A 26166-nucleotide genomic window follows, 5' to 3' on the forward strand; every position below is an offset into this window, starting at 1 on the left:
ATTCTTAGAAGCCAGTGAGAGGCAGACAGAAGACTAAAAAGTGGGCCAACGTTATCAATAGAAAATTCCAGAAGAGAAGGCAATGAGAAAATGGCAACAATCAAACGGTAGCCCGCATCACTTTATAGTCATCAGGCTCTCAGCAATTGCGAGTTCCATAGCACCAGTTGTCGCACCAGTTGTCGGTTCATGTGGGGAAGCAGGACCCTCGCTGCCCCTCAGGTGGAAGGATCGCACACCCCCTTCCCCTCCCAAGGCGCCCCATGACCTGAAGACACCCACCGGGCCGCTTCCTAAAGGTTTCAGCACCTACCAGTGGTACCACGGTGGGGACCACACCTATAAGACATGAGCCTTTGGGGGCAGTCACCACCCAAACTGTGGACCCCTCCCCAGCCCCACCCACAGATCAGACGCAGGAAGTGCGAGTCTGTGGGTCTCAGGCTTTATTCAAACGTCCTCTACAGGTCAAGAGGAGGGAGCTGGAGTGAAGGGCCTCGGCCGCCCAGGGCCGCTGAAGAGGGGCCGAGCTCTGAGGGCGGAGGCATCTCGAGATGTGTGTCGAAATAAGAAGCCCGCTGCAGAGATTACTGCAGGCCAGATGAAGTCCTGGCTTTCCCACGACAATTGTTTTGAACCTTTTAAAATTTGACTTCAATGGGCACAGCGGTGCGTGCCTGCAATTCCAGGATTTGGGAAGCTGAGACAGGAGGATCACAGGTTCTCCCAGCAACTTAGTTAAGACCCTCAGCAACTTAGTGAGACCCTGTTTCCAGATAAAAACATAAAATAAAAAGGGCTGGGGGTGCAGTTTGGAGGTAGAACGCCCCTGGGTTTAACACACACACACACACACACACACACACACACACACACACACACACACACACTTGGCTTGGCTGTCTGTCCTAGGACAATGGAGCCTGCCTCCGATTCTCCATCCGGAGGGAGGATGAGGACAGCGACCGGCCACGGTTCTAGACTGCAGATGTGCAGCCAGAGCTGGGTGGCTCCACCTCAGCCTTTCAAAGTTAAGGCAGGAACCTTTTTTCCACACCACAAAGGGAAGACCCTGCTGGAGAAGGTGAAGACAGTGTCTGCGTCCAGGAGGGTGGCCCACCCGCCTCGTGGTCCAGGGTGCAGGGTCTGGCTGGTCACAGGGCGGTGTCCGGGCAGGTGCTGGCCCAGCACTGCTGCCGACAGGATCGCGGCCAGACCCTCCCGGGGCTCAGGCCAAGCTCCTCCACATCGCCTCCTGGGCCGCTTCTTCCGCCTGAACCTCACTGACCTCCTGGCCTCCGAAAGCATCAGCTCCCGCTGGCTGTCTGAGGGTCCAGAGTGACCAGTCCTAGAGGAAGGAGAGCGCATGGGGAGGCTGAGACGGGAAGATCGCAGGTTCGAGGCCAGCCTTCGCAATTTAGGGAGATCCTGTTTCAAAAAATAAAATATAAAATAGGGATGGGGTGCGGCTCAGAGGTACAAAAGGGTTCAATCCCCAGTACAGAGACAGATGATAGATAGTTAGAGATAGAGAGATAAATGGAGTACGGAAATCAACAGGGCTGAAGGCAGAATAACGGCCTGCCATTAGCCAACCTCTGTCAACCTCAGTCCCCCTTCTGCTCCATGAGCACAGATCAAGGCAGGTCCTCTACCTGCTGAAGGGCAGTGCTCGCTTCTCTAAATTTCACAGCTGTTCCCTGGGTAGCAGTAGCATTGCCTGGAGCTTGTTAGAAACGGTACCTTGGGCCCCATCCCATGCTAACTAAGCCAAAAATTGCAGGTTTGTTTGTTTGTTTGTTTGTTTGCTTTGGTGGTACTGGGGGTGGAACCCAGAGACTTTCTACCTCCAGGCTATACTCCCAGACCTATTTTTTTAAATATATTTTATTTGAAAACAGGGTCTCACTTAGTAGCCGAGGCTGGCTTCGAACCTGTGCGATCCTCCTGTCTCAGCCTTTCAAGCGCAGGGATTACAAGCGTGCGCCACCATGCCCGGCTTCAAAATTTGCATTTTAAAAAATATCCTTGGGTGATCTCTCTACACATTAATTATTATTATTGTGCAGTGATCAATTCTTATTAAGAAACACCAATCTATAATGAGGTGATGCTTGCAGAGACCATTTCTAAATTAAGCATCAACTTAATGAATAAACGCACCCGCCACACCTGTAATCCCAGTCCTTGGAAGGCTGTGACAGGAGGATCAGCCTCAGCAATGGAGCGAGACTCTCCTAGTGAGGCCTTCCTTGTTTCAAAATCAAAAAACAAAGCCGGGCGTGGTGGGCACGCTTGTCATCCCAGCACTTGGGAGGCTGAGGCAGGAGGACCTCGGTTCACAGACAGCCTCAGCTACTTAGTGAGGATCTTTGCAACTCAGTGAAACCCGGTTTCAAAATAAAGAATAAAAATAGGGCTGGGGGTGTAGCTTGGAGGTCGAATGGCCCTGGGTTGCATCCCCAGTACTGCAAAAAATAAGGGGGGCTGGGCAAGTAGCTTGGATATAGAATGCCCCTCACCTCAATCTCTAGTAACGCACACACACACACACACACACACACACGTAAATGATATCTTTTGAAGATTGTACAATAGTGTTTAAATCTACAGAGACTCTAACAAATGCCCCACAAAAACCAACAACTTGATAAATAGTTTTGAATGAATAATATCTGTACAAGTAACATTAATTGGATATTTACTATGTACCAGGTACTAAACTAAGTTCTCTGGATTCAGTTACTTAATCCACAAGCTACTTACATTGTTTTTAAGGTATTATCAGTATTATTTCCATTTTATAGATGAAGAGACTGTGGGGTGAGGAGGCTTCATTATAACCTGTCCAGTGTCCCCTAGCCAAGAGCGAGACCAGAGAAGCCCAGCAACCGGGCTGCAGGAGGCTCGCTCTGTGTGCGGCCATGGAGGGAGTGAGGAACAGGAGCGGACCCGTCCCCAGCCTCTAGACGTTACCTGAATCGGTTTCCAGGTGAAGCACCAAGTTTTCTGCAGGAAGCAGAGACAGGAAGATCCGTGACTCAGTGTTTCTTACAGGCACCCAAGGGCAGGGCGGCCTGGCTGCTTGGTGGGGACAGGGTCAGAAGACGGGCTTCTGCGGGGGTCCAGTGGGAGAGATGGGCGCACTCCTCGGCCTTCAGGCCAGTGCCCGGCCTCGGGGAGGGGAGGAGAGATCGGGAGGCCCCGGGGGTGGGCTGGGGTCACCACGGGAAGGTGTGGGGAAGGAAGACCTTGAGCCCGCTGGCGTGTGTGCTCACGTGCTCTCTCTCCCCTTCTCTCTCTCTCTCTCCCCTTCTCTCTCTCTCTCTCTCTGTACTGGAAATTGAACCCAGGGGCATTCTACCTCTGAGCCAAACCCCTAGCCCTATTTTACTTTTTATCTTAAAACAGGGTCTCACTAGGTTGTGGGGGGTCTCACTAAGTTGCTGAGGCTGGCCTCGAGCCTGTGAGCCTCCTGTCCCAGCCTCCCAAGTACTGGGATGACAGGCCTATGCCACCATGCCCGGCCTGAGCCAGGTTTTGGAGGTGGGAAAGATGGAGTTTGGGGGGAAGCAGAAGGGCAACTAGCGGGGAGGCCGTGTCACAGCCCCTCCCCTTTCACCTGAAAACGTCCTCATCATCTCTGGGAGGGGGAGTATTTTCCTGTGAAGGTCGCGGATCTTCTTGGCAAGGTCAGGAGAAATGACCTCTGGGCTCCCGAAAGGCCTCGGCTCACACCTGCAGACAGGTTGCAACAGGTTAGGTCCAAATTCCAAAAGGGCTGGTGTGAGGCTAATCAAGGGGGACCGCCAATCACGCGGCAGGACGGCAGGACGGTCTTCCTGCCTCTGTTGAATAATTGGGTTTAGCATCACTTCTTCCCCTTGGCTCGAAATGTATCATTACCAAAGCCGCGGCCTTTCAGTCAGGCCTAACGGAGCTAATCATGGTAACTGCTTCTCCGGAATGGGAGAGGTGGCTCTTTAAGAGAATGTGTGTGTGTGGGGGGGGTCGTGGCACAGGCTTTTAATCTCAGTACTGGGGAGGCTGGGACAGGAGAATCTCAGGTTTGAGGGTGGCCTCAGCAACTTAGTGAGACCTTGTTTATTTATTTGTTTGTTTGTTTCGAGGTAGCAGGGAATGAACCCAGGGGCATTCTACCTCCGAGTTACACCCCAGCACTATTTTTATTATTTTTTTTTATTTTGAAACAGGGTCTCAGTGAGTTGCAAAGGGCCTCACTAAGTACCTGGAGCAAGGGGGAGAGAGGGAAGAGAAGGGAAGGAAAGGGAAGGGAGGAGAGGAGAAGAGAAGAGAGAGAAGAGAGGAGAAGAGAAGAGTAGCGAGACTGGGGGATGTCAGGGCTGAAACAGGAGGGATCATTACCCCTATTGGCCTCTAGAGGGCAGTGCGGTGCCATCTGAAAACCGGCCATAAACTGTGTACTGATCCTTTATCAAGGGAAAAGGGCTCCCGCTTTAATCAATAAAGAAGTGGCATCAAAAAATAATAAAAAATAAAGGGAAAGAGGTTAGGAGGAAAGAAGACGGGAGATGGAAGGAAAGATATATTCTGGTCCCAGCGCAGTCCGGCTAGTCAGCCACTGGCTGTGCGACCTTGTGCGAGCCCTGCCCTCGCTGGGCCTCAGCCGCTCCGAGGCCCTTGGGACCCGTCTCTGACAGGCTGCGAAGTGTGTCTGGAGACTCTGCCTGACTCGTGGGCACCTGGGTCATCGCCTCTGCCCCGGTGCAGGCGCACGCGGCAAGTGACAGGCGTCCCCTGGTCAGCAAGGCCCCGCTTCTCTGAGCAGAGATTGCTGATGCAGGGGCAGGGGGGAAGAAAGGCTCATACAGAGCCGGAGCGGGGCGCAGCTAGTAATGCCAGCATTCGGGAGGCTGAGACAGGAGGATCGTGGTTCCCGGCCAGCCTCAGCTACTTAGTGAGGCCCTGTTTCAAAATAAAGAATAAAATATAGGGCTGGGTGTGTAGCTCGGAGATAGAATGTCCCTGGGTTCCATCCCCAGTACCGCAAGAAAAAAAAAAAAAAAAATATATATATATATATATATATATATATATATATATATATATATATAATATGTGTGTATATATAACATATATATACATATATACACATATATACATATATACATATATGTGTGTGTGTGAACCTTTCTTTCCTTTTCTTTTTTCTCCCTTCCTTTTCCCTCCCTCCCTCCTTTCTTCTCTCTTTTCTCTCTCTCTCTTTCTATTGAACCCAGGGGTGCTATGCTACCCGCAGCCCTTTTTGTTGTTGTTGTTTTATTTTTATTTTATTTTATTTTATTTTATTTTATTTTATTTTTGTGGTACTGGGGGTGGAACCCTGGGACCTTCTATCTTCAGGCTACACTCCTGGACCTATTTTATATTTTATTTGGAAAAAGGGTCTCACTAAATTGCTGAGGCTGGCCTTGAACCTGCAATCCTCCTGTCTCCACCTCCCAGGTACTGGGATTACAGGTGTGTGCCACCATGCCTGGCCAAAGGTGATCCTTTAGTGAGTTGGGGCTGTCAGTGCGTGAATAGTGCTTGCATTTGTCGAGCTTTTGCTGGGGGGGGGGGCTGTCCACCAGGGGGAGGTGGCGGCAGTGTCTGGAGACGCACACAAAGGAGGCAGCGGGTCCTACCTGCTGGGGCTGCCTCTGGCATCCTACAAGAGAAAGACAAGAACATGCTCTTAGTTTCCACCTGTGCTCCCCCCCAGAGATTCTGTATGTCCTTTCTGCTTTAAAATATCCGCTCAAACGCTCCTCCCCCAGAGAGGGGTATCTCCTTAATTACCTACTCATTAAACTGTCCTGTTACATCATGTTTCTTTGCTAATGTGGACTTTGTTGTCAAGCCTTCTGTGCTAATTGTTCTGTCTCCACCTCATCCTGAGGGTGAGTTCTGCCTCCAAAGATTAAGAGACAGTGGAGAAGCCGGAGGTGGTGGCGCAGGCCTGTAATCCCAGTACCCAAGAGGCTGAGACAGGAGGATCAAAGGTTCAAGGACAGCCTCAGCAACCTAGTGAGACCCTGTTACAAAATAAAAATAGGCATGGAGAGCCAGGCGTGCTGGCCCACACTTGTAATCACAGCATTCGGGAGGCTGAGACCAGAGGATCGTGGTTTGCTGACAGCCTCAATACCGCAGGGGAAAAAAGGGGGGATGGAAGTGTAGCTTGGAGGTAGAATGCCCCTGGGTTCAATCCAGAGAGAGAGAGAGAGAGAGAGAGAGAGAGAGAGAGAGAGAGAGAGAGAGAGAGAGAGAGAGAGGAATGGCAGAGAGCAGGGACCAGCCTGTTCAAAATAAAAGTAGGGCTGGGGGTGTAGCTCAGAGGCAGAATGCCCCGGGTGGAGAGGGGGAGAGATAGGAGTAGATACAGAGGATACAGAGGAGCAGGGGCCAGCCTCCAGTTCCCAGCTGGTCCTTATAATGAAACAGGGCCTTGATAACCACAACAAACACCGTTTCCAGAGCTCTCCCTGTGAGCCAGGGCCCATCCTGGGCCTTCCACAGGGATTGTTTCTTATCATGTTTGCAACAGCCCCGTGGAGGAAGTGCTACCATTTATACCCAGGCATAGAAAGGTTAAGAGACTTGCTCAAATGATAAAATTAAAAGTACCAACAAGCAAACCCAAGACTATCTGACCCTAAAATCTCTTTGGTACTAGGGATTGAACCCAGGCATATTCTACCGCCAAGTTACATTCCCAGCCCTTTTTTCTTTTTTCTCTTGGTACTGCAGATTGAACCCAGGGGCATTCTACCTCCGAGCTACACTCCCTGACCTTTCTATTTTTATTTTTTTTTAAACAGGGTCTTGATAAGTTGCTGAGGGTCTCACTAAATTGTCCCAGCCTCTGGACTAGGGGACCAGACACCCCCCTCCGTTAAGAGATAACGTCCGCTTCCCTTTCCTGTCTCTCTCCTGCATCTCCCGCCCACGACATGGCGCCCCTTCTGCAGCTCTCACTTGCAGAAGCTCACTTGCCGGCTGCCCACACTTCTCCTGCAGCTCCGCGACCTGGACTCCCAGCCGGGCGACCTCCTCGGAGACCTTGCTGATGTATTTGTCCCTCTCCGTCCAGACCTGCTGCTCCAGCTCCCCCAGCCTGGCCAGCAGGAGATGCCGCTGCTCCCCCAGCACTTGCTGGAGCCTCTCGAAGGCCGTGTCTACCTGTTGTTTCTTGGTTTCAATCTGCGTCTGCCAGGGATAGAAAGATGGATGGGATTAGGGCGTGGATCTCCGAGCTGGCTTCCAGAAGGATCGTCCATGTATTTATAATAGATTGAGAGAAATAGAGAGTAAGCAGTTCCAGGACTTCTCCCTCCAATTATAGGATGATGGAGGCAGAGAGGTCTGACATGGGTATGGTGGCACAGGCTTGTAATCCCAGTACTTGGGAGGCTGAAACAGGCGGGTTATAGGTTTGAGGCCAGCCTCAGCAACTTAGTGAGATTCTGTTTCAAAACAAAGGCCTGGGGTTAGCTGGGCATGGCAGCTCTTGCTTGTAATCCCAGCATTTGAAAGGCTGAGACAGGAGGATCTGGATTCACAGCCAGCCTCAGCCACTCAGTGAGGCCCTCTGCAACTTAGTGAGACCCTGTTTCAAAATAAAGAATAAAAAATAGGGCTGGGGTGTAGCTTGGAGGTCGAATGTCCCTGGGTTCCATCCCCAGTACCACGAAAAGAGGAAAAAAAGGAGGAGGAGGAGGAGGAGGAGGAGGAGGAGGAGGAGGAGGAGGAGAAGAAGAAGAAGAAGAAGAAGAGGAAGAAGAAGAGGAGGAGGAGGAGGAGGAGGAGGAGGAGGAGGAGGAGGAGGAGGAGGAGAAGGAAAAGAAAGAAGGAAGAAAAAGAGAAGCCGGTGGCCGTGGGGAGGGGAGTGGCTTTACCAGAAGCACCTGGAGCTTCTGGTCTTCTCGACACTTGTCATCTTCCATCTTGTCCCTCTCCGAGCTCAGAGCTTCCAGCCGACTTTTGAGACGATCCTGTACGGAGGAGAAGGGGCAGAAGGAAGTGGCTCGATCAATAACAATTCAGCTCACAAATATCGCCAGCCGCGCACGTCCCCGGCACAGTGCTGATGCTGAGGGGACTCGGCGGTGACAGAGGCTCGGTCCTTGTCCCTAAAGAGATGGCCATGTAGGGCAGGAGTCCGTCCCCAGCGATTAGAAGGTAGACAATGCAGTAGTGGCGTGGGCTTTTGGAGATTGGAGAGGGCTCTGCCGCAGGAGGCTGTACTGACTTGCTTTGTAGACCTGGGATTGGAGCCCAGGGCACTCTACCTCTCAGCTACACCCCCAGCCTAATTTTTTTTTTTTTTTGAAACAGAGTCTCATTAAATTGTTTAGGCTTTCCTGGAATCTGTGATCCTCCTGTCTCAGCCTCTGAAATACTGGGATTAAAGGCGTGCGCCACTGCGCCCAGCTATAATGGCTATTTTCTTATTTATTGTGGTACTGGGGATGGAACCCAGGAGCATTCTACCTCCGAGCTACACCCCCAGCCCTATTTTTTATTCCTTATTTTGAAACAGGGTCTCACTGAGTTGCAAAGGGCCTCACTAAGTAGCTGAGGCTGTCTGTGAACCTGCGATCCTCCTGTTTCAGTCTCTTGAATGCTGAGATTACAAGCATGTGCCACCACGCCCGGCAATAATGGCCTTTCAAATTGTAAGACAATTATATATTTTTTCCTTTTGCCTTCACTATCAATGGGACATTTTTACTCTAGTGCATATACATTCATATGTATGCATATATATTTATATATTCATATATATTTATACATAGATATATTTAGTACTGGAAATTGACCTCCCCAGCACAACTTAATTTTTTGTGTGTGGTACTGGGGATGAAACCCAGAGGCATTCTACCTCCAAGCTACACCCCCAGCCTTATTTTCTATTCCTTATTTTGCAACAGGGTCTCACTAAGTTGCAAGGACCCCACTAAGGAGCTGAGTTTGGCCTCAAGCCTGCCATCCTCCTGTCTCAGCCTCCCAAGCTCTGGGACTACGAGCATGCGCCAGCATGCCTGGCCCAATTTTATTTCTTATTTGGAAACAGGGTCTCACTAGGTTGCTGAAAGCCTCGCTAAGATGCTGAGGCTGGCTTTGAACTTGGGATCCTCCTGTCTCAGCCTCCCAAGCACTGGGATTACAAGCGTGAGCTACCATGCCCTGCACCCCAGCCCTTAAAAAAAAATTTTTGTGTGTGTGGTACTGGGGATGGAACCCAGGGGCATTCTACCTTTGAGTGACACCCCCAGCCTTATTTTTTATTCTTTATTTTGAAACAGGGTCTCACTGAGCTGCAAAGGGCCTCACTAAGTAGCTGAGGCTGTCCGTGACCCACCATCCTCCTGTCTCAGCCTCCCAAGTGCTGGGATTACAGGCCCTGCGCGCTCCTTACCCGGTAGGGCCGGAGGGCCTCGTCCAGGATGCCCACAGTGTGCGCCTGGTGGACGGGTCCCTCGCGGCAGAACACGCAGAGCAGCTCGGCGTCCTTCTGGCACAGGTAGTAGACCTTCTCGCCGTGCTCCTGGCAGTAGGTCTCCCCCAGGGGGCCCAGGGGCACCGGGGCCGGGGGGCCCGAGGCCTGCGGCTCCTCCTGGCACATCGGGCACAGCAGCACCCTGCCCGAGGACCGGGCCCCCATGTGCGCAGGCCGGGGGAGGCAGGGCCGGCAGCAGGCGTGTCCGCAGGCGGCGGTCACCGCATCCCGCGGGGGCCCCTGGCAGGCGGGACAGGGCGGGCAGGGGGTGGCGGGCATCACGCGCTGGCCTCGGCCTCTGCCCACGCGAGGGTCGCTTTTAAAGGCCTCACCCAGGGAGAGGAAGGCTGAGAGAGAAGGCAGGAATGTCCGGCGACAAGGGAAGCACCTGGCCCGCCTCCTGCTCCCAGCCCAGCGGCGAAGCGGGTCCAAACTCCAGCGGCCTGGCTGCAGCACCTGCGCCGGGGTGGGAGCAGAGCGCACCCGGAGGCCACGGGAGATGCGGTTCCCGGAATCCACCTGCAGGGCGGGGAGAGCTGGGAGGAGCCGCTTCCTGGCGGAGGAACAGGTGGGCCATAAACCTGTGCCCTGAGGCGGCAAAGTCCAGGCTGGGACGGGAGGTGACCGACTCCCCAGACTCCGGGGACTCTGCTCAGGCCGCAGGCCCACTCCCGGCTCCCCTCCCGCGCCTGTCTGCAGCTCATCTGCCGCTGCTGTGTCCTGTACCCCTGAATCCCCCACCACTGAGCACCACCAGCCCCCCGGAGTGTGGATAGCACTGGATTTTTTTTTTTTTCCCCGTACTGGAGATGGTACCCAGGGGCATTCTACCTCTGAGCTACCCCTCAGCCCTATTTTTTATTTTTTATTCTTTATTTTGAAACAGAACCTCACTAAGTAGCTGAGCCTAACTGTGATCCTGCAATCCTCCTGTCTCAGCCTCCTAAGTACTGGGGTTACAAGCATGCACCACCACAGCCGGGTATTTAAGTTTATTTCTATATTTATTTATTTAATTTATTTATTTATTAATTTGAAACAGGCTCTCAATAAGTTGCCAGCCTTGCTCAGTTGCTGAGGCTGGCTGCAAACCTTGAATCCTCCTGTCTCAACCTCCAAGTACTGGGATTTGTACAGGCCTGGGCTGCCTTGATTTTCACTGCCAGTGGGAAAAGGCAGGAAACTGAAATATAAATGATTGATTGATACACAAACTAGAAAACTCAATGAGTCAAAGAGAGAAGCAGATTTTGCCACATTCGCCTAGGTTTGACTATTTTCCTATTATTAAGAGTCAGGTCGACTGATTTTTCAGATAACAACCCTTTGGGACAGGGCTTGTTACTTTCATTTTCAGAGGAGATAAAACAGGAAGGTAACAGTGACAGCCTCCAGGCCCAGTCTCCAGGCTCTAAGTCCTGCTCTTTCTGCATTCTAAGTCAACACAAAGATCAAGCAGCGAAGCCCCGGGCGTGGTGGCTCAGGCTTGTAATCCCAGCATTTGGGAGGCTGAGACCGGAGGATCGTGGTTCACAGACAGCCTCAGCTACTTAGCGAGGCCTTTCAGAACTCAGTGAGACCTATTTCAAAAAAAAAAAAATACTAAAAACTAGGGCTGGGAGTGTAGCTCGGAGGTACAAAGCCCCTGGGTTCCATCCCCATTACTGAAAAAAAAAAAAAAATGCTCAAGCAGCCAGCTGAGTGTCCCCACTTTCCTGCATCTGAGGATTAAACCAGGCCCTCTTCCATTCTCCCACTGAATGGGCCCCCAGCACCCTTGTTCGCTCCTTTCCCACCCCTGCTACTTTGTACATCCCCTCCCCTCCCCCGCCTGCACACCTTGCTCGGAGGAGCGCAGCCCTGGAGCCGCCCTGTCCAGTACTTGAGCTGCCGGCCACCTGTGGCTACCAAGCACCCAAGAGCATGGAGATTGCTGGGTGAGCCAAATGCATCCTGGGTTTGGGTTTCAAAGACTTAGTGTAAATAAAAGAAATGCAAGCTATCTCATTACCAGTGCGTTGTACTGATGACATATTGAAATCATGATATTTGGGACATATTGGGCTAAATAAGACATGTCATTAAAAGTAATTTCATGCCGGGCATGGTGGCACACGCTTGTAATCCCTGCGCTTGGGAGGCAGAGACAGGAGGATAACACAGGTTCGAAGCTAGCCTCACTGGCTTTAGAGACCCTGTTTCAGAAAAAAAAAAAAAGGATAAAATAGGTCTGGGGGGAGGTAGAAGGGCTTCCAGTACCACCACCAAAAAAAAAAAAAAAAAAAAGTAATTTCATGGCCAAAGCACACGCCTGCAATCCTAGCACTTGGGAGGCTGAGACAGGATTGCAGATTTGACGGTAACTTCAGCATTCTGGTGAGACTTTCAGCATCTGAGACCCTGTTTTCAAATAAAAGATAAAAAGGGCTGGGGTGTAGCTTGGAGGTAAAATGCCCCTAGATTCAATCCTCAGCCCCCTACACACAGAAATTAATTTTATGTTTCTGTTTACTTTTTTTGGAACTGGGGATTGAATCCAGAGGCATTCTATCTCTGAGCTACATCTCTAGCCCGATTTTATTTCTTATTTGGAAACGGGGTCTCACCAGGTTGCTGAGAGTCTCACTAAGTTGCTGAGGCTGGCTGCGAACCTGCTATCCTCCTATCTCAGCCTCCCAAGTGCTGGGATTACAGGCATGCACCACCACGCCCCACTCTGTTTACTTTTTAAATGAGCACTAGAAAGTTTTAAATTGCGTGCATGGCATGCATTGTATTTCTTTTCTATTTTGTACTAGGGACTGAACCCAAGGGCATTCTATCTCCAAGCTACACCTGAAGCTTTTTATTTATTTATTTATTTATTTATTTATTTATTTATTTATTTTGTGGTGCTTGAGATTGTACCCAGGGGCATTCTACTTCCAAGCTATACTCCTAGCTTGATTTTATTTTTATTATTATTATTTTTTTTGGTGGTACTGGGGTTCCTGGAAGCCCTTCTACCTCCGGGCTACACTCCCAGACCTATTTTTACCTTTTTATTTGGAAACAGCATCTCCTAAGCCAGCGTGCGCGGCTGGCTTTGAACCTGCGCGATCCTCCTGTCTCTGCCTCCCAAGCGCGGGGGATTACAAGCGTGCGCCACCACGCCCGGCTATTTTTAATTTTTTAATTTTATGTATGTGGGGGGGGCACTGGAGATAGAACCCAGGGACCTTCCACCGCTGAGCTACGCCCCCAGCCCTATTTAATTTTTTTTATTTTGAAACAGGGTCTCCCTAAGTTGCAAAGGACCTCCCTAAATTGCCTCCCTAACCTGCAATCCTCCTGTCTCGGCCTCCTAAGTACTGGGATTTGGTGTGTGCTCCACGGCCAGCCATTGCATTGTATTTCTGTTGGACAGCATTGCTTGGAAACCACACCGCTGACTACAAACCGTGGCCTTGCTACAAGCCGAGGGAACCAGGCTCAGCCCCAGCTTTCTGCTTTACAAAGGGGAGAGCCTACCTGCACAGGTAGCAGACAGGTGGAATAAATACGACGCTGTGTCTGTTTCAAGTGCTTACATCAGTGTGAGATGTAGAGTCATCCTAAAGCCGCGCAGGCCTGCCTGTTTTCCTTCCCCCTCCCCCACGCAGAGTAGATTCTGAAGCCTGTGGCAGGCGGTTGAGGCATTGCCAGTGAAGCCGCCTGTGCCGCGTACACCCAAGCACAAGGACCTTATCTGGGTCCCCACGCTCCCCGCCCGCAGACTGGCAGCCCTGGGCTGGCTGATACCTCCAATCTCCCTGGAGACAGCCGGTCGCACACAGAGGCTGAGGTAACATCACCGCCCGGGGACCTGGTCTCCCTCCTGCACCCCCCAGAGAAGACGCATCTCTTTCGCCAGTGGGCGGCTGAGATGCCCGCGCTCTCCCTCTAGGGAGAGTGTCTCTGGGTGGATGGGAAGGAACGGGAGCCGGGGCCGTGGGCGCTGGTCTAGAGGCCTGAGGCTGTCTCTGCAGAGCTGCGAGCCCCTCGGGCCCTCTGCACTGCCATTTCTGCATCTCTGCTGACGGCAGGTGCATGGCTACTCCTGAGAGAGCAGGAGAGAGGGATCCCACAGCAAAGATGCTCACGGGGGCCTAGCCGAGCGTGTGCAACCATGCGTGTGTGCGGCCCTGCGCACACGTGGTGTGTGAGTGTATGTTGTGAGTCTCAGACATCGCTCTCCGGGTGACCCGGCCCAGCAGCACCGAGCATGGCCGCCGCCGCGGCCTCTGTGACCAGCCTGGTGGACGAGGTCAACTGCCCCATCTGCCAGGGCACCCTGAGGGAGCCGGTCACCATCGACTGCGGCCACAACTTCTGTCGCGGCTGCCTCACGCGCTACTGCGAGGTCCCGGGCCCCGAGGCCGAGGAGGCCCTGGCCTGCCCGCTCTGCAAGGAGCCCTTCCGCCCCGGGAGCTTCAGGCCCAACTGGCAGCTGGCCAACGTGGTGGAGAACATCGAGCGCCTCAAGCTGGTGGCCACGCGCGGCCCCGAGGAGGAGGACGTCTGCGGGGAGCACGGCGAGAAGGTCTACTTCTTCTGTGAGGACGACGAGGCGCAGCTGTGTGTGGTGTGCCGGGAGGCCGGGGCCCACGGGGCGCACACCATCCGCTTCCTGGAGGATGCCGCGGGGCCCTACAGGGTAGGAGAGGGGGCGGCCCAGGCCGGGCAGGATGGGACAAGAGGAGTCAGCAGAGGTGAGGGCGACGGGGCCACCCCCGGGCAAGTTCTCTCTCCCTACTGATGTGCCCAGGCCCCGGGGAAAGCAGAGGTTTGTGACTTAGCGGATGGATGTTCTGGGTTGTTGACTTGCGGAGCACGGCTACTAGGAGCTGGGCAAGGTGAGGGCTGCCACGTCGTGGTCAGGTGTGTGAGAGGCTGGCGTTTGACGGGATAACTGTACAGACAGTGTGCACGTGTGTTGATGTCTGCGTGTTTACAGGGTGACGTCGGGTGGGGGTCTGAGTAGGCCTGGGAGTGTGTAAGTGGAACTTTCTGTGTTTGTGAATGAATTCGTTTACATTTATACACGTTGGGTCATTATATGTGGTATGCAATTTTATCTGTCTTAAATGGGAGGTGCTGGGTTTAGTTGTTGATGTTTTAGTACAAGTGTGTATTTGTGGATATGGATGTCTTAGTTAGTTAGTGGTGAGAGTTCTTTATCTTTTAGTGTGTAGTACTGGAAATTGAACCCAGGGGCATCATTCCCAGCCCTGTTTTTTTTCTTCTCCTTCCTTCTCCTTCTTCTTCTTCTCCTTCTCCTTCTCCTTCTCCTTCTCCTTCTCCTTCTCCTTCTCCTTCTCCTTCTCCTTCTCCTTCTCCTTCTCCTTCTTCTTCTTCTTCTTCTTCTTCTTCTCCTCCTCCTCCTCCTCCTCCTCATCATCATCATCATCATCATCATCATTAATTTTGGTAGTAGGGATTGAACCCAGGGGCATTCAGCATTCTACTTCTTTTTTTTTTTTTTTTTTTTTTTTTTTTTTTTTTTGCGATCCTGGGGATGGAACCCAGAGGTATTCTACCTCTGAGCAACACCCACAGCCCAATTTTTTATTCTTTTTTTTTTTTTTTGTGGGGTTGTTGTTTTTTTTTTTTTTTTTTTTTTTGCGGTTTTGGGGATGGAACCCAGGGGCATTTGATCTCCAAGCTACATCCCCTGCCCTATTTTTTATTCTTTATTTTGAAACAGGGCCTCATTAAGTAGCTGAGGCTTGGGCAAATCCCGATCCTCTGTTCTCAGCCTCCCAAATGCTGGGATTACAAGCATGCACAGTCAAGCCCAGCTCTTATTCTTTATTTTGAAACAAGGTTTCACTGAGTTGCAGAGGGCCCCACTAAATAACTGAGGCTGTCCAAGAACCATGATCCTCCTGTCTCAGCCTCCCAAATGCTGAGATTACAAGTGTGTGCCACCACACCCGGCTCACCTCCAACTCTTTTAATGTAGTTTTTACATTGCATTAAAATGTACCTGCAGCTGGGCGTGGTGGCGCACGTTTGTAATCCCCACGCTTGGGAGGCTGAGACAGGAGGATCACACAGGTTCAAAGCCAGCCTCAGCTACTTAGTGAGGCTCTTAGCAATTTAGTGAGACCTGTTTCCAAATAAAATATAAAATAGGTCTGGGAGTATAGCCCGGAGGTAGAAAACCTCTGGGTTCCACCCCCAGTACAGAAAAAAACATAAAAAAAATGTACCTGCAGTTATACCCCAACTCTTTTAATGTATTTTAACATAAATATATGGACATGTGTGTGTAAACCTGTTCCTAACTCTGTTCTAGAACAAACAATATTTAAAACAATTCATCAATTTTTTTCTGCATTACCCCAATTTTTTCTCCTCGCTGGAATCCTATGTAGATAACAAAGTCCAATAAAAAGAGAGGGCTGTTATTTGTGCGTGTTCCCTCTGGCATGTGTCAAAACTCTGGAATCATTTTAGTGAATGGCAGGTCAAGTTTGAAGCACATCAGGAGAGATCCTAGAGGCTGCTTATCAGATGCAGGGGAGAAAATAGTTGGGAGGCTGAGACAGGAGGATCAGGGTTCGAGGACAGCCTCAGCTACTTAGTGAGGCCCTTTGAAACTCAGTGAGACCCGGTTTCAAAGTAAAGAATAAAAAATAGGGCTGGGAGTACAGCTTGGAGGTAGAATGCCCCTGGGCTCCACCCCATTGCCTCTTGCGCAGAGCAAGAGGAACAAGACCCAAAGAGAGTGAGCAGTGGGTGCCGGAGGCTCGGGCACGCCAGCCAAGAGCAGACTCCTCTCCTGGGGCGCCTCATTCCTGGGGGCAGAGGGTTGGGTGGGGATTAATAAGCCACATTTTCCATCGTAGTACTTTATGCTTCGCTTCAGGAACAAATACAGAAGTGTCTCACGTGTCTAAGAAAAGAGAGAGAAGAGATTCAAGAGATCCAGTCAAGAGAAAATAAAAGGATACAAGTCCTCCTGGTAGGTGCTCACCCGTCCCCAGGCCTCTCCCCTTCCTCAGAGTCCAGCGTCTCCCCCAAAACCAGGGCAACACAGCACAGGGCTTTGAAGCGGCTCTGAGTTTGAATCCTGGCGCTGACTAACTGCACGACCGCAGCAACTCTCTGACTTGGGCTTCCTTTCTGTAAAATGAAGATGAAAAAGCCCCCCCCCCCGGAATTGCTGCACAGACGCGGTGAGCTCGCGTTCGCAGAGTGGTTCAGTGCTGGCACCACCGCGCGCTTCCTGTCAGAGGGAGGCTAAAGCCGGTGTGGCGGCAGGAGGCTGAGACCGGAGGATCGGGGTTCGCGGAAGGCCTCAGCTACTTAGTGAGGCCCTCCACAACTCAGCGAGACTCTGTTTCAAAAATAAAGAATAGCTGGGTGTGATGGCTCACGCTTGTCATCCCAGCATGTGGGAAACTGAGACCAGAGGATCGCGGTTCGCAGACAGCCTCAGCTACTTAGTGAGGCCCTCTGCAACTCAGTGAGACCTGGTTTCAAAATAAAGAAGAAAAAACAGGGTGGAGGCTGCAGCTCGGAGGTTGAATCCATCCCCAGACTCGCAAAAAAATTTAAAAAAAGAAAGGAAGGAAGGAAGGAAGGAAGGAAGGAAGGAAGGAAGGAAGAAGGAAGGAAGGAAGGAAAGAAGCCGGGCGTGGTGTCACACACTTGTAATCCCCGTGCTTGGGAGGCAGAGACAGGAGGATCACGCAGGTTCGAAGCCAGCCGCGCTGGCTTAAGAGACCCTGTTTCCAAATAATATATATAATAGGTGTCTGGGAGTGTGGCCCAGAGGTAGAAGGGTTTCCAGGAACCCCAGTACTACCGAAAAAAAAAAAAGAATAAAAAATAAGGCTGTAGCTCAGAGGTAGAATGACCCTGGGTTCCATCTCCAGCACCACACACACACTCACACACACACACACACACACACACACACACACACACACACACACGATGGGGCCAGGGGTCCCTACTGCCTCTTCTGAGCCCCGAGCCTTCCAGAGTTCCAGCAGACGGTGTCGAGGCAGGGCAGGGCGGTCCAGCTCCCAGAAATAGGATGGCAGACAGAAAGGAGTCTGTCTCGGGGACCAGGGAGGTGGCAGGGCTGCAGGGGCCGGGTTATGATTTTACCACCAAGCCTTGGAGGGTGTGGATTCAGGCCAAGAGAGAGATGGGATGGAAAAAAAAGAGAGAGAGAGAGAGAGAGAGAGAAAGAAAGGAGAAGGAGGGGGGAAGGGAGGAGGAGCCCACCCTCCTTGGTTCTCGTCCTGCCTCCGCAGACCCAGGTGGCCACAAAGAGACAACAGGTGATTTCCGAGTTTGCGCATCTGAGCCAGTTCCTGGAGGGACAGCAGAGCCTCCTCCTGGAGCAACTGGAGCGGCTGGACGGGGACATCTTGAAGCAACAGGAAGAGTTCGATTCCCTGGTTGCTGGAGAGATCTGCCGGTTTAGCGCCCTGATCGAAGAGCTGGAGGAGAAGTACGAGAGGCCGGCGAGGGAGCTCCTGACGGTGAGGCCCGAAAAATAAACAAATTTAATTAATTAATTAATTAATTATTAATTAAAAGCATGGAGACTCTGCAGACAAATGCAAATGCCAGGTGCTGTTTCCAGTGCAAACCATTCTTTATTTTTTATACCAAGACTGAACACAGAGGCATTCTGTATCCAAGCTACACCCCCAGAATTTATTTATTTATTTATTTATTTGTATTGGGGATGGAACCCAGGGGCATTCTACCTCCAGCTACATCTCCAGCCCTATTTTTTATTCTTTATTTTAAAACAGGGTCTCACTGAGTTGCAGAGGGCCTCACTAAGTAGCTGAGGCTGTTCACGAACCACCATCCCCCTGTCTCAGCCTCCCAAATGCTGGGATTACAAGCATGTGCCACCACGCCTGGCTTTTTTTTTTTTTTTTTTTTTTTTTTTTTTTTAAACAGGGTCCCACCAAGCTGCAGAGGCTAGCCTGCAACCTACAATCCCGCTGTCTTAGTCTCCCAAGTCCCGGGATTCCAGGCATGTGGCGCCATGCATGGCAAAACCATTCATTATAACCTGAATGCCCCTCCCATCAGCCAGAAGGTTCTTCCTGGTTTATTTCACTTCCTTGAACAAAAGAAAAGATATTGGGATTCCAATCAAACATCAGGAAGGCAGCCTGCTTTGGGGGCTGAGAATCAGATCTTTCTGTGCAACGTACACATCATTGTCTCTGGCCAGCAGGGACGGGTCATTTCACCATCTAGGTCTATAACATAAAGGCCTCGGGCTCTGACCCCCAAAGCCTGGTAAACCCCAACACTCTGCGCCTCTGAGTCTGGTGGCCTTTTTCTGTACAGAGCTAGGAATGTGACATTTTGTCTTTTGTAGTTATAAGGAAATAAGGAGGCTGAATAAGAAAAACTGGAGGCTGAATCCCCGCTCTCTCTCTCTCCCTCTCTCTCTCTCTCTCTCTCTCTCTCTCTCTCTCTCTCTCTCTCTCTCTCCTAGGATATCAGAAGCACTCTGATAAGGTAAGCAGTATCGCTTCTCTTCTCTTTTTCCACATAAACACCTATACATGCACCGCATGCCTAGTTATTGCCATAAAATATACAACAGTCTCACAATAAGGAATATATCAAAGCCAGGTGTCATGGCGCACACCTGTGATCCCAGTATTTGGGAGGCGGAGACAGGAGGATCACAGGTTCAAGGCCAGCCCCAGCAACTTAGCGAGGCCCTCCACAACTTAGTGAGACTCTGTTTCAAAATAAAACATAGAATAAGGCTGGGATAGCGGGGCGTGGTGGCGTATGCTTGTAATCCCAGCATCTGGGAGGCTGAGAGAGGAGAATCCGGGATTGCAGACAGACTCAGCTACTTAGTGAGGTCCTTTGCAACTCAGTGAAAAGCTGTTTCAAAATAAAGAATAAGCCGGGCGTGGTGGCGCACGCTTATAATCCCTGCGCTTGGGAGGCTGAGACAGGAGGATCGCGCTGGTTCTTAGCCAGCCACGCTGGTTTAAGAGACCCTGTTTCAAAAAATATAAAATAGGTCTGGGAGTGTAGCCTGGAGGTAGAAGGGCTTCCAGGAACCCAGTACCACCGTAAAAAAAAAAAAAAAAAAAAAAGAATAAAAAAGTAGGGCTGGGTGTAGCCCAGAGGTAGAATGCCCCTGGGTTCCATCTCCACTTCAACAAAAACAACAACAACAACAACAACAACTACTACTACTACTACTACTACTAATAATAATAATAATAATAATAAAAAAATAAGGCTGGGATTGTAGCTCAGAGGTATAACACTTTTGGGTTCAATCCCTAGTAACACACACACACACACACACACACACACACACACGGAAAACATTCACTGTAAACTTGCACGTACCCACGGGCAGCTGTAGACACACACCCTCGCGTATCTGAGCGGTTCCCCGCTAGATGACGTATGTGCTAGATGACGTATGTCCGTGGGAATCCCCAGGCCCCACCGTTTCTGTGTCCCTAGATGCGAGACCAGAAAGTGCCGCAAACCAGAGGCTGTGTCCCCAGAGCTGGGCCAGAGGATTCGCGACTTCCCCCAGCAGGCCCTCCCGCTGCAGAGGGAGATGAAGACGTTTCTGGGTAAGAGGGCTCGGGGCCTCCACGGCAGAGGTGGGCATGAAGCCTGGGTTTAGCAGTGGCCCCACACCCCACTCCCAAAACAGCAGTGAATTTTGATGAGGCTTATGCCTTTTCAGTGCCTTGACTTTCTTATTTGCAGACGTGTGTGTGCATGTGCGTGTACACACACGCGCATGCGTGTACACCTTCTACCTCTGAGCTACACCTCCAGCCCTATTCTATTTTTTTTTTTTTTTTTGAAACAGGGTCTTAAGGCTGGCTGTGGACCTGTGATCCTCTTGTCTCAGTCTCCCAAACATGATCCACCAAGCCTGGTTTGCAGCTCTTTAGAAAATTTGGCCGAGGGTGGCCCATGCCTGAAATCCCAGTACTTGGGCAGCTGGGACAGGAGGATTGCAGGTTGGAGGCGGCCTCAACAACTTAGCAAGACTTTCAGCAACTTCGTGAGACACTGTTTCAGATTTTAAAAAAATGAGAGCCGAACATGGTGGTGCACGCTTGTAATCCCAGTACTTGGGAGGCTGAGACAGGAGGATCGCGGGTCCTGGACAGCCTCAGCTACTTAGTGAGCCCAGTGAGACCCTGTTCAAAATAAAGAAGAAAAAATAGGGCTGGGGGTGTAGCTCGGAGGTAGAATGGCACTGGGTTCCATCCCCAGAGCCACAAAAGTAAGTAAATAAATAAATAAATAAATAAATAAATAAATAAAATTTTAAAAGGGCTGTGGGTAGAGCCTAGAAGTAGAAGGCCCCTGGGTTCGACCACAGTGAAAGAAAGGAAGAAAGAAAGAGAGGAAAGGAAGGGAAGAGAAGGGAAGAAAAGGAAAGAAGGAAGGGAGGGAGGGAGGAAGGTCTACGCCTCTGATGTGACAAGGAAGAGAGATAGAGAGATTCAAAGTGAAGATTGCCCACTGGGTGATGAGTGCACGGATGTCCCCACCATCTTGCATCCCATTAAGATGTATGACTGCATGCACCAATAAAAATATTAAAAAATAAAAATAAAATTCCTGAAAAATTTCAACTGATTTGAAAATTAAGTATACAGATTTGATCAGTTGGCATTAAGCACTCCAAAAGAGAAATGGCTAATGACAACCCTCATTCTCAATGACCGGAACCTTCGCAGCAGCGTGTGTAATATATGGCCAGTTTCCGCTGCGGCCCTTGCTCATCAGCGCCAGCACTTACCCTTTTCCCTCCCGCTGACTCAGCCTCCCTCCGTGGGTGTGGCTCTCTGGCTGGGCTTCCCTGGTAGGAACAGTTCCCACCCTTTTCTGGAACAGGAGTGGTGGTAGGGGAGGGTGAGGAGAGTTTAAAATGAGAGTCAATGTCATCCCAGCATCTGGGAGGCTGAGACAGGAGGATGGCGGTTCACAGACAGCCTCAGCTACTTAGTGAGGCCCTTTGCAGCTCAGTGAGACCCTGTTTCAAAATAAAGAATAAAAAATAGGGCTGAGTATATAGCTCAGAGGTAGAATGCCCCTGGGTTCCATCCCCAGTACCACAAATAAATAAATAAGTAAATAAAATGGAAGTCAAGAAGGAAATGTTGTTTTCTGCCCCCCCAACTATGACATCATGGACGAAGCCATCTGTTTCCCAATGACTCATCAGCAAAAGCGTCTCCCTAGAAGGCCTTTTCTCATAAGTCCTCTCCTTATCAATACTCCCCAGGAACTGGCCATAAGGAAATTTAATCAAACACTGACGTTTCACTTCCCCAAAACTATCTCTAAGCAGACAGTAAATAAATGAACCCACTTGTCTAGTCATTAAACGGGTATTTACTGAGGAGCTACTATATTCTGGGCTCTGCAGACACAGAGATAAGCAGAGCAGACATGGTCCCTGCCCGCTTAGACCAGGGGTACCGGGTCTCAGTGCGAGGCTCGAGATCAGCAGCATCAGGAGGGTCACGGGTTCGCGGCCAGCCTCCGCCACTTCCTGAGGCCCTCAGCAACCCAGTGAGACCCTGTCTGGAAAATAAAATATAAGTGGGGTGCGGTGGTGCACACTTGTAGTCCCAGCTCTTTTGAGGCTCAGACAGGAGGATCACAGGTTTGTGGCCAGCCTCAGCTACCATAGTGAGGCCCTTTGCAACTCAGTGTGACCCTGTTTCAAAATAAAAGAATAAAAAATAGGGCTGGAGGTGTAGCTCAGAGGTAGAATGCTCCTGGGTTCCATCTTCAGTTCCGCAAAAATAAATAAATAAAATATAAAATAGGGCTTGGGGTGTCGCGCAGAGGTAGAATGTCCCTGGGTTCTATCCCAAGAACTGAAAAAAAAAAAAAAAAAAAAAAAAAGCTGCTGGGGCCCAGCACTGGCCAGTCCAGGGGTCTTGAAGGAGATGTAGGTCGGCGAAATTGAGGAATGAGAGACGCCGTGCTTAGTAGCAGGAGGAAGGCATCTCTGCCTGTGCCTAGAATATACTTTATTTATACATGAATCTGACAAATTACAGCAAGCCACATCATATGGATTTTGTTTTTCATTTAGTTTTTCAAAACCATATTATACGTACATTGTTTTTCATTAAACTGAATTCTACGTAGCAGGCATATGTTGAGACTGCCTGTTATTTTTGGTTTTGTTTTTTATTAATTTTTAATGAGGTGACCTACAAAACTTACTACTGCTCTACGTCACACATGATAAACTTTAACTGAATTTTATCCTATCCTCTCTCTTAACTGCTAAACTTACTATCACCACTTCTACAATGAACTGCTAATTTTATCTGCCATTTTGACCACTAGGTATTCTATTAACTTATTCTGACTCAACCACCAAACCCACACTGAACTTATTCTATTTCTCCAAAATACAACGCCTACACCTAATTTTCTATAATACCTATTAAGTTGTTTACCAAGAGAACCCTTGCGTGCTTTGGAGAGCAGGCACCAAGGGGGTCCCTGCCTGCCCAACCCTCTGTAGGAACGGCAGAGTCCTGACGTCAAGCCCCCTTCCCTTAACCCTTCCTATCCATTCTCCATCCTTATTATCCCTGTAAAGGGGGGGGGCGTGTATTGATTAGCTCTGGCCCCCTGAAGTGGCAGCCATGGACGCTCTTTGATCAGATAAGCTGGCCCAATAAATTTTGCAGGGACCACGTCAGGCTTTTCCTCAAAAGACTCAGCATCTATAATCAACTGTAATTGTTTCTGTTTCTACTAGCCAGCCAGGTTCTTACTATTTGAGACTATGAATTTCTGAGCAATTCCCAGGTCTCTTAATACCCCTTTTCCTGTAACACCTTCATATGCAAAGAACAGCATGTCTGCCGGGCGTGGTAGCGCACGCTTGTAATCCCAGTACTTGGGAGGCTGAGACAAGAGGGTCGCACATGTTTGAAGCCAGCCTCAGCTACTTAGTGAGGCTCCTCAGCAACTTAGTGAGACCCTGTTTCCAAATAAAATAGGTCTATGAGGAGTACAGCCCAGAGGTAGAAAGCCTCTGAGTTCCATCCCCAGCACTAAAAAAAAAAAAAAAAAAACAAAAAAAAAAAACCAGCATGTCTCACTGAGACCACCCAGATCTTGTGACTGATTAATAATCCAATCAGAACTCAGAATACAAACCAAGGTCAATGTGAGTATTCGTTATCCTCCTGCAAGGAGCCCTCCTCTCTCTGGGGCCTTGTCAAACAGCTCGAGGGACCCGGGCCTCACCAAAAAGCCAGTTTGCAGCCCCATCCAGAAGCACCTGACTCTGAAAGCAGGTGTGTTCGCAAACCCCCTGGCGATTCGGAGGCCGCAGCTCAGGGTCAGGAGCTCCGGCTGGAGGATCCAGCTTTCAGCTCCTCTGTCCCCTCTGTCTTCTGGGCCTCAGTCTCCTCCTCACCGGCTCTTCTCTAGTTGTGAGACTAATGAAATATCTCGTTTTGTTTTATTCTCTTTTTTACAGAAAAAGTCTGCTTTGAGTTGGACTATGAGCCAGGTAAGCGGCCTACATCAGGGTGGGAGAGAGGGAGGCGTCTCTGCAAAGGAGAGGCGATTTTGCAGGGGTCTGCACTGGGCACTACAGCGATCATACATACACACGCACACACATCACATACAGATATGTGTATGTATGTCTTATATACATGTGTGTGTGTATACACACACAGTTTGCCCTCAGTATCCACAGGCTTTGTATCCCTGGATTCAACCAACAATCAGAAAGGACATATTCGGAAAACAATTGTACCTGGACTAAACATGGCCAGAACTATTTTTTGTCATTGTTCCCTAAACAATATAGTATAATGATTACTTACTTTGTATTAGGTATTACAAGTTGTCTAGTCTAGAGATGATTTATAAGTTATCTAGAGGTGACTTAACAGGTCCAGGAAGTTGTATTTGCAGATTTGGGTCTCTATAGGGGTTCTAGAACCAATCCCCTACTGATAACTAGGGATGGTGTGTGTGTGTGTGTGTGTGTGTGTGTGTGTGTGTGTGTGTGTGTAACTGTCTTTGTAAGACACCAGGGAGAGCCATGAAGAAAAGCCCCCCCCCATGAAGCTCATTGTCTGATCCGTATGTTTTGAGCACATGGTTTAAATGGGCACAGGGCGCAGTGGCTCACTCCTGTAATCCCAGTACTTGAGAGATTGATACAGGAGGATCACAGGTTCAAGGCCAGCCTCAGTAATTTAGCAAAACTCTCAGCAACCTAGCAAGATCCTGTTCCAAAAATTTAAAAAAATAAACAGGGCTGGAGGTGTATCTTAGATGTAGAAAGCCTTTGGATTCAATCCCCAGTACCAAAAAAAAAAAAAAAAAAAAATAGAGTCAGCCAGTCTCAAAATTACCCAGTGCCAAAAATTACTGGGGCTGAGTAAGTAACCCGAGGGAGAGCCAGAGAGCCTGCCAGGAGCAAAGGCTGCGCACTATGCCCTGGGGGAAAGCAGGGGAGAATGAGTCCCTAACTCCTGGAGAGACTGGAGGGTGGGAGGCGGTGTGGGGGAGGCTGCGTGGACCACCATGGGGGCGCTAGCAGCCACCCGCTGGGCGCAGAACAGAGTTCCAGCGAACAGCAGGGAGCAAACGAGGGCCGTGGACCCTCCCAGGCAGACGTCTGGGGCTTTAAGGAGAGCACGCGTCCCCTGGGCATCGGGCTCGGATGCAGGAGTCCGTATTTCTAGCGAGGCCCCAAGCGATGCCCTTGGAGGTCGTTACCCGTCTGCTGACATCTTGGTCTCCTTTGCTTCTGCCCCGCAGCCCGCGTCACTCTAGACCCCCAGACTGCCCACCCCAAGCTCCTCCTGTCCGAGGACCAGCAGCGGGCTCGCTTCTCCTACAAATGGCAGACGTCCCCGGACAGCCCCGAGCGCTTCGAGCGGGCCACCTGCGTGCTGGCGCGGCCGGGCTGCGCGGGCGGCCGGCGCTCCTGGCTGGTGCGCGTGGACCTGGCGCCCGGCGGCAGCTGCACCCTGGGCGTGGCGGCGGCGGGCGTGCGGCGCAAGGGGGAGCTGCGGCTGCGCCCCGAGGAGGGCGTGTGGGCCGTGCGCCTGGCCTGGGGCTTCGTCTCGGCGCTGGGCTCCTTCCCCACGCGCCTGGCGCTCAGGGAGCAGCCCCGGCAGGTGCGGGTGTGTCTGGACTACGAGGTGGGCTGGGTGACCTTCGCCAACGCCGCCACGCAGGAGCACATCTACACCTTCACCGCGTCCTTCGCGCAGGAGGTCTTTCCCTTCTTCGGGCTCTGGGGCCGAGGGTCCAGTTTCTCCCTGAGCTACTGAGAGGGTGCGGTTACCCTCCTCTGAGTACCAGACTCAGATCCAGGGCCCCGTGTGGACTTGATCCCCCTTACCCCCTGGCTGGGTCCCCTAGACCCCCGTAATCCTGAGATAGGAGGGCTGCAGGTTCGAGTCCGGCCTCAGCGATTTAGCAAGCCTTGTTTCAAAATAGAGCTAGGGCGACAGTACTCTACTCCCCAAAGAAAAAGACTTCTTTAGAAGATATGATGGCGCCTGCTGGTAAGGGACAAGGCGAGATGTCCTTCGGTGCTCTGATGGAAGCTCCCCCCA

The 26166-nt window shown here is 50.8% G+C and overlaps 2 protein-coding genes across 2 annotated transcripts; one reads left to right on the forward strand and one right to left on the reverse strand.

Annotated features, from left to right (window-relative positions):
- Positions 1-1307: 1307 nt before the first annotated feature.
- Positions 1308-13118, reverse strand: TRIM15 (tripartite motif containing 15; the record flags this gene model as incomplete). The annotated part of the gene is made up of 8 exons (XM_080710335.1): positions 1308-1348; positions 2977-3009; positions 3623-3738; positions 5670-5692; positions 7003-7233; positions 7923-8018; positions 9446-10079; positions 13096-13118. 8 exons carry the CDS (start codon positions 13116-13118, stop codon positions 1308-1310), a joined length of 1197 nt encoding a protein of 398 aa, XP_080566461.1.
- Positions 13119-13769: 651 nt separating this feature from the next.
- On the forward strand, positions 13770-25902 carry LOC308272915 (tripartite motif-containing protein 10-like; the record flags this gene model as incomplete). The annotated part of the gene is given in 8 exon segments (XM_080709954.1): positions 13770-14201; positions 16419-16514; positions 17818-18048; positions 19032-19054; positions 20036-20151; positions 24060-24092; positions 25361-25875; positions 25879-25902. Coding segments are annotated over 8 exon segments (1470 nt in total).
- Positions 25903-26166: the final 264 nt, after the last annotated feature.

Source organism: Muscardinus avellanarius (genome assembly GCF_963383645.1).
Source record: "Muscardinus avellanarius genome assembly, chromosome: 14".
Lineage (NCBI taxonomy): Eukaryota > Metazoa > Chordata > Mammalia > Rodentia > Gliridae > Muscardinus > Muscardinus avellanarius.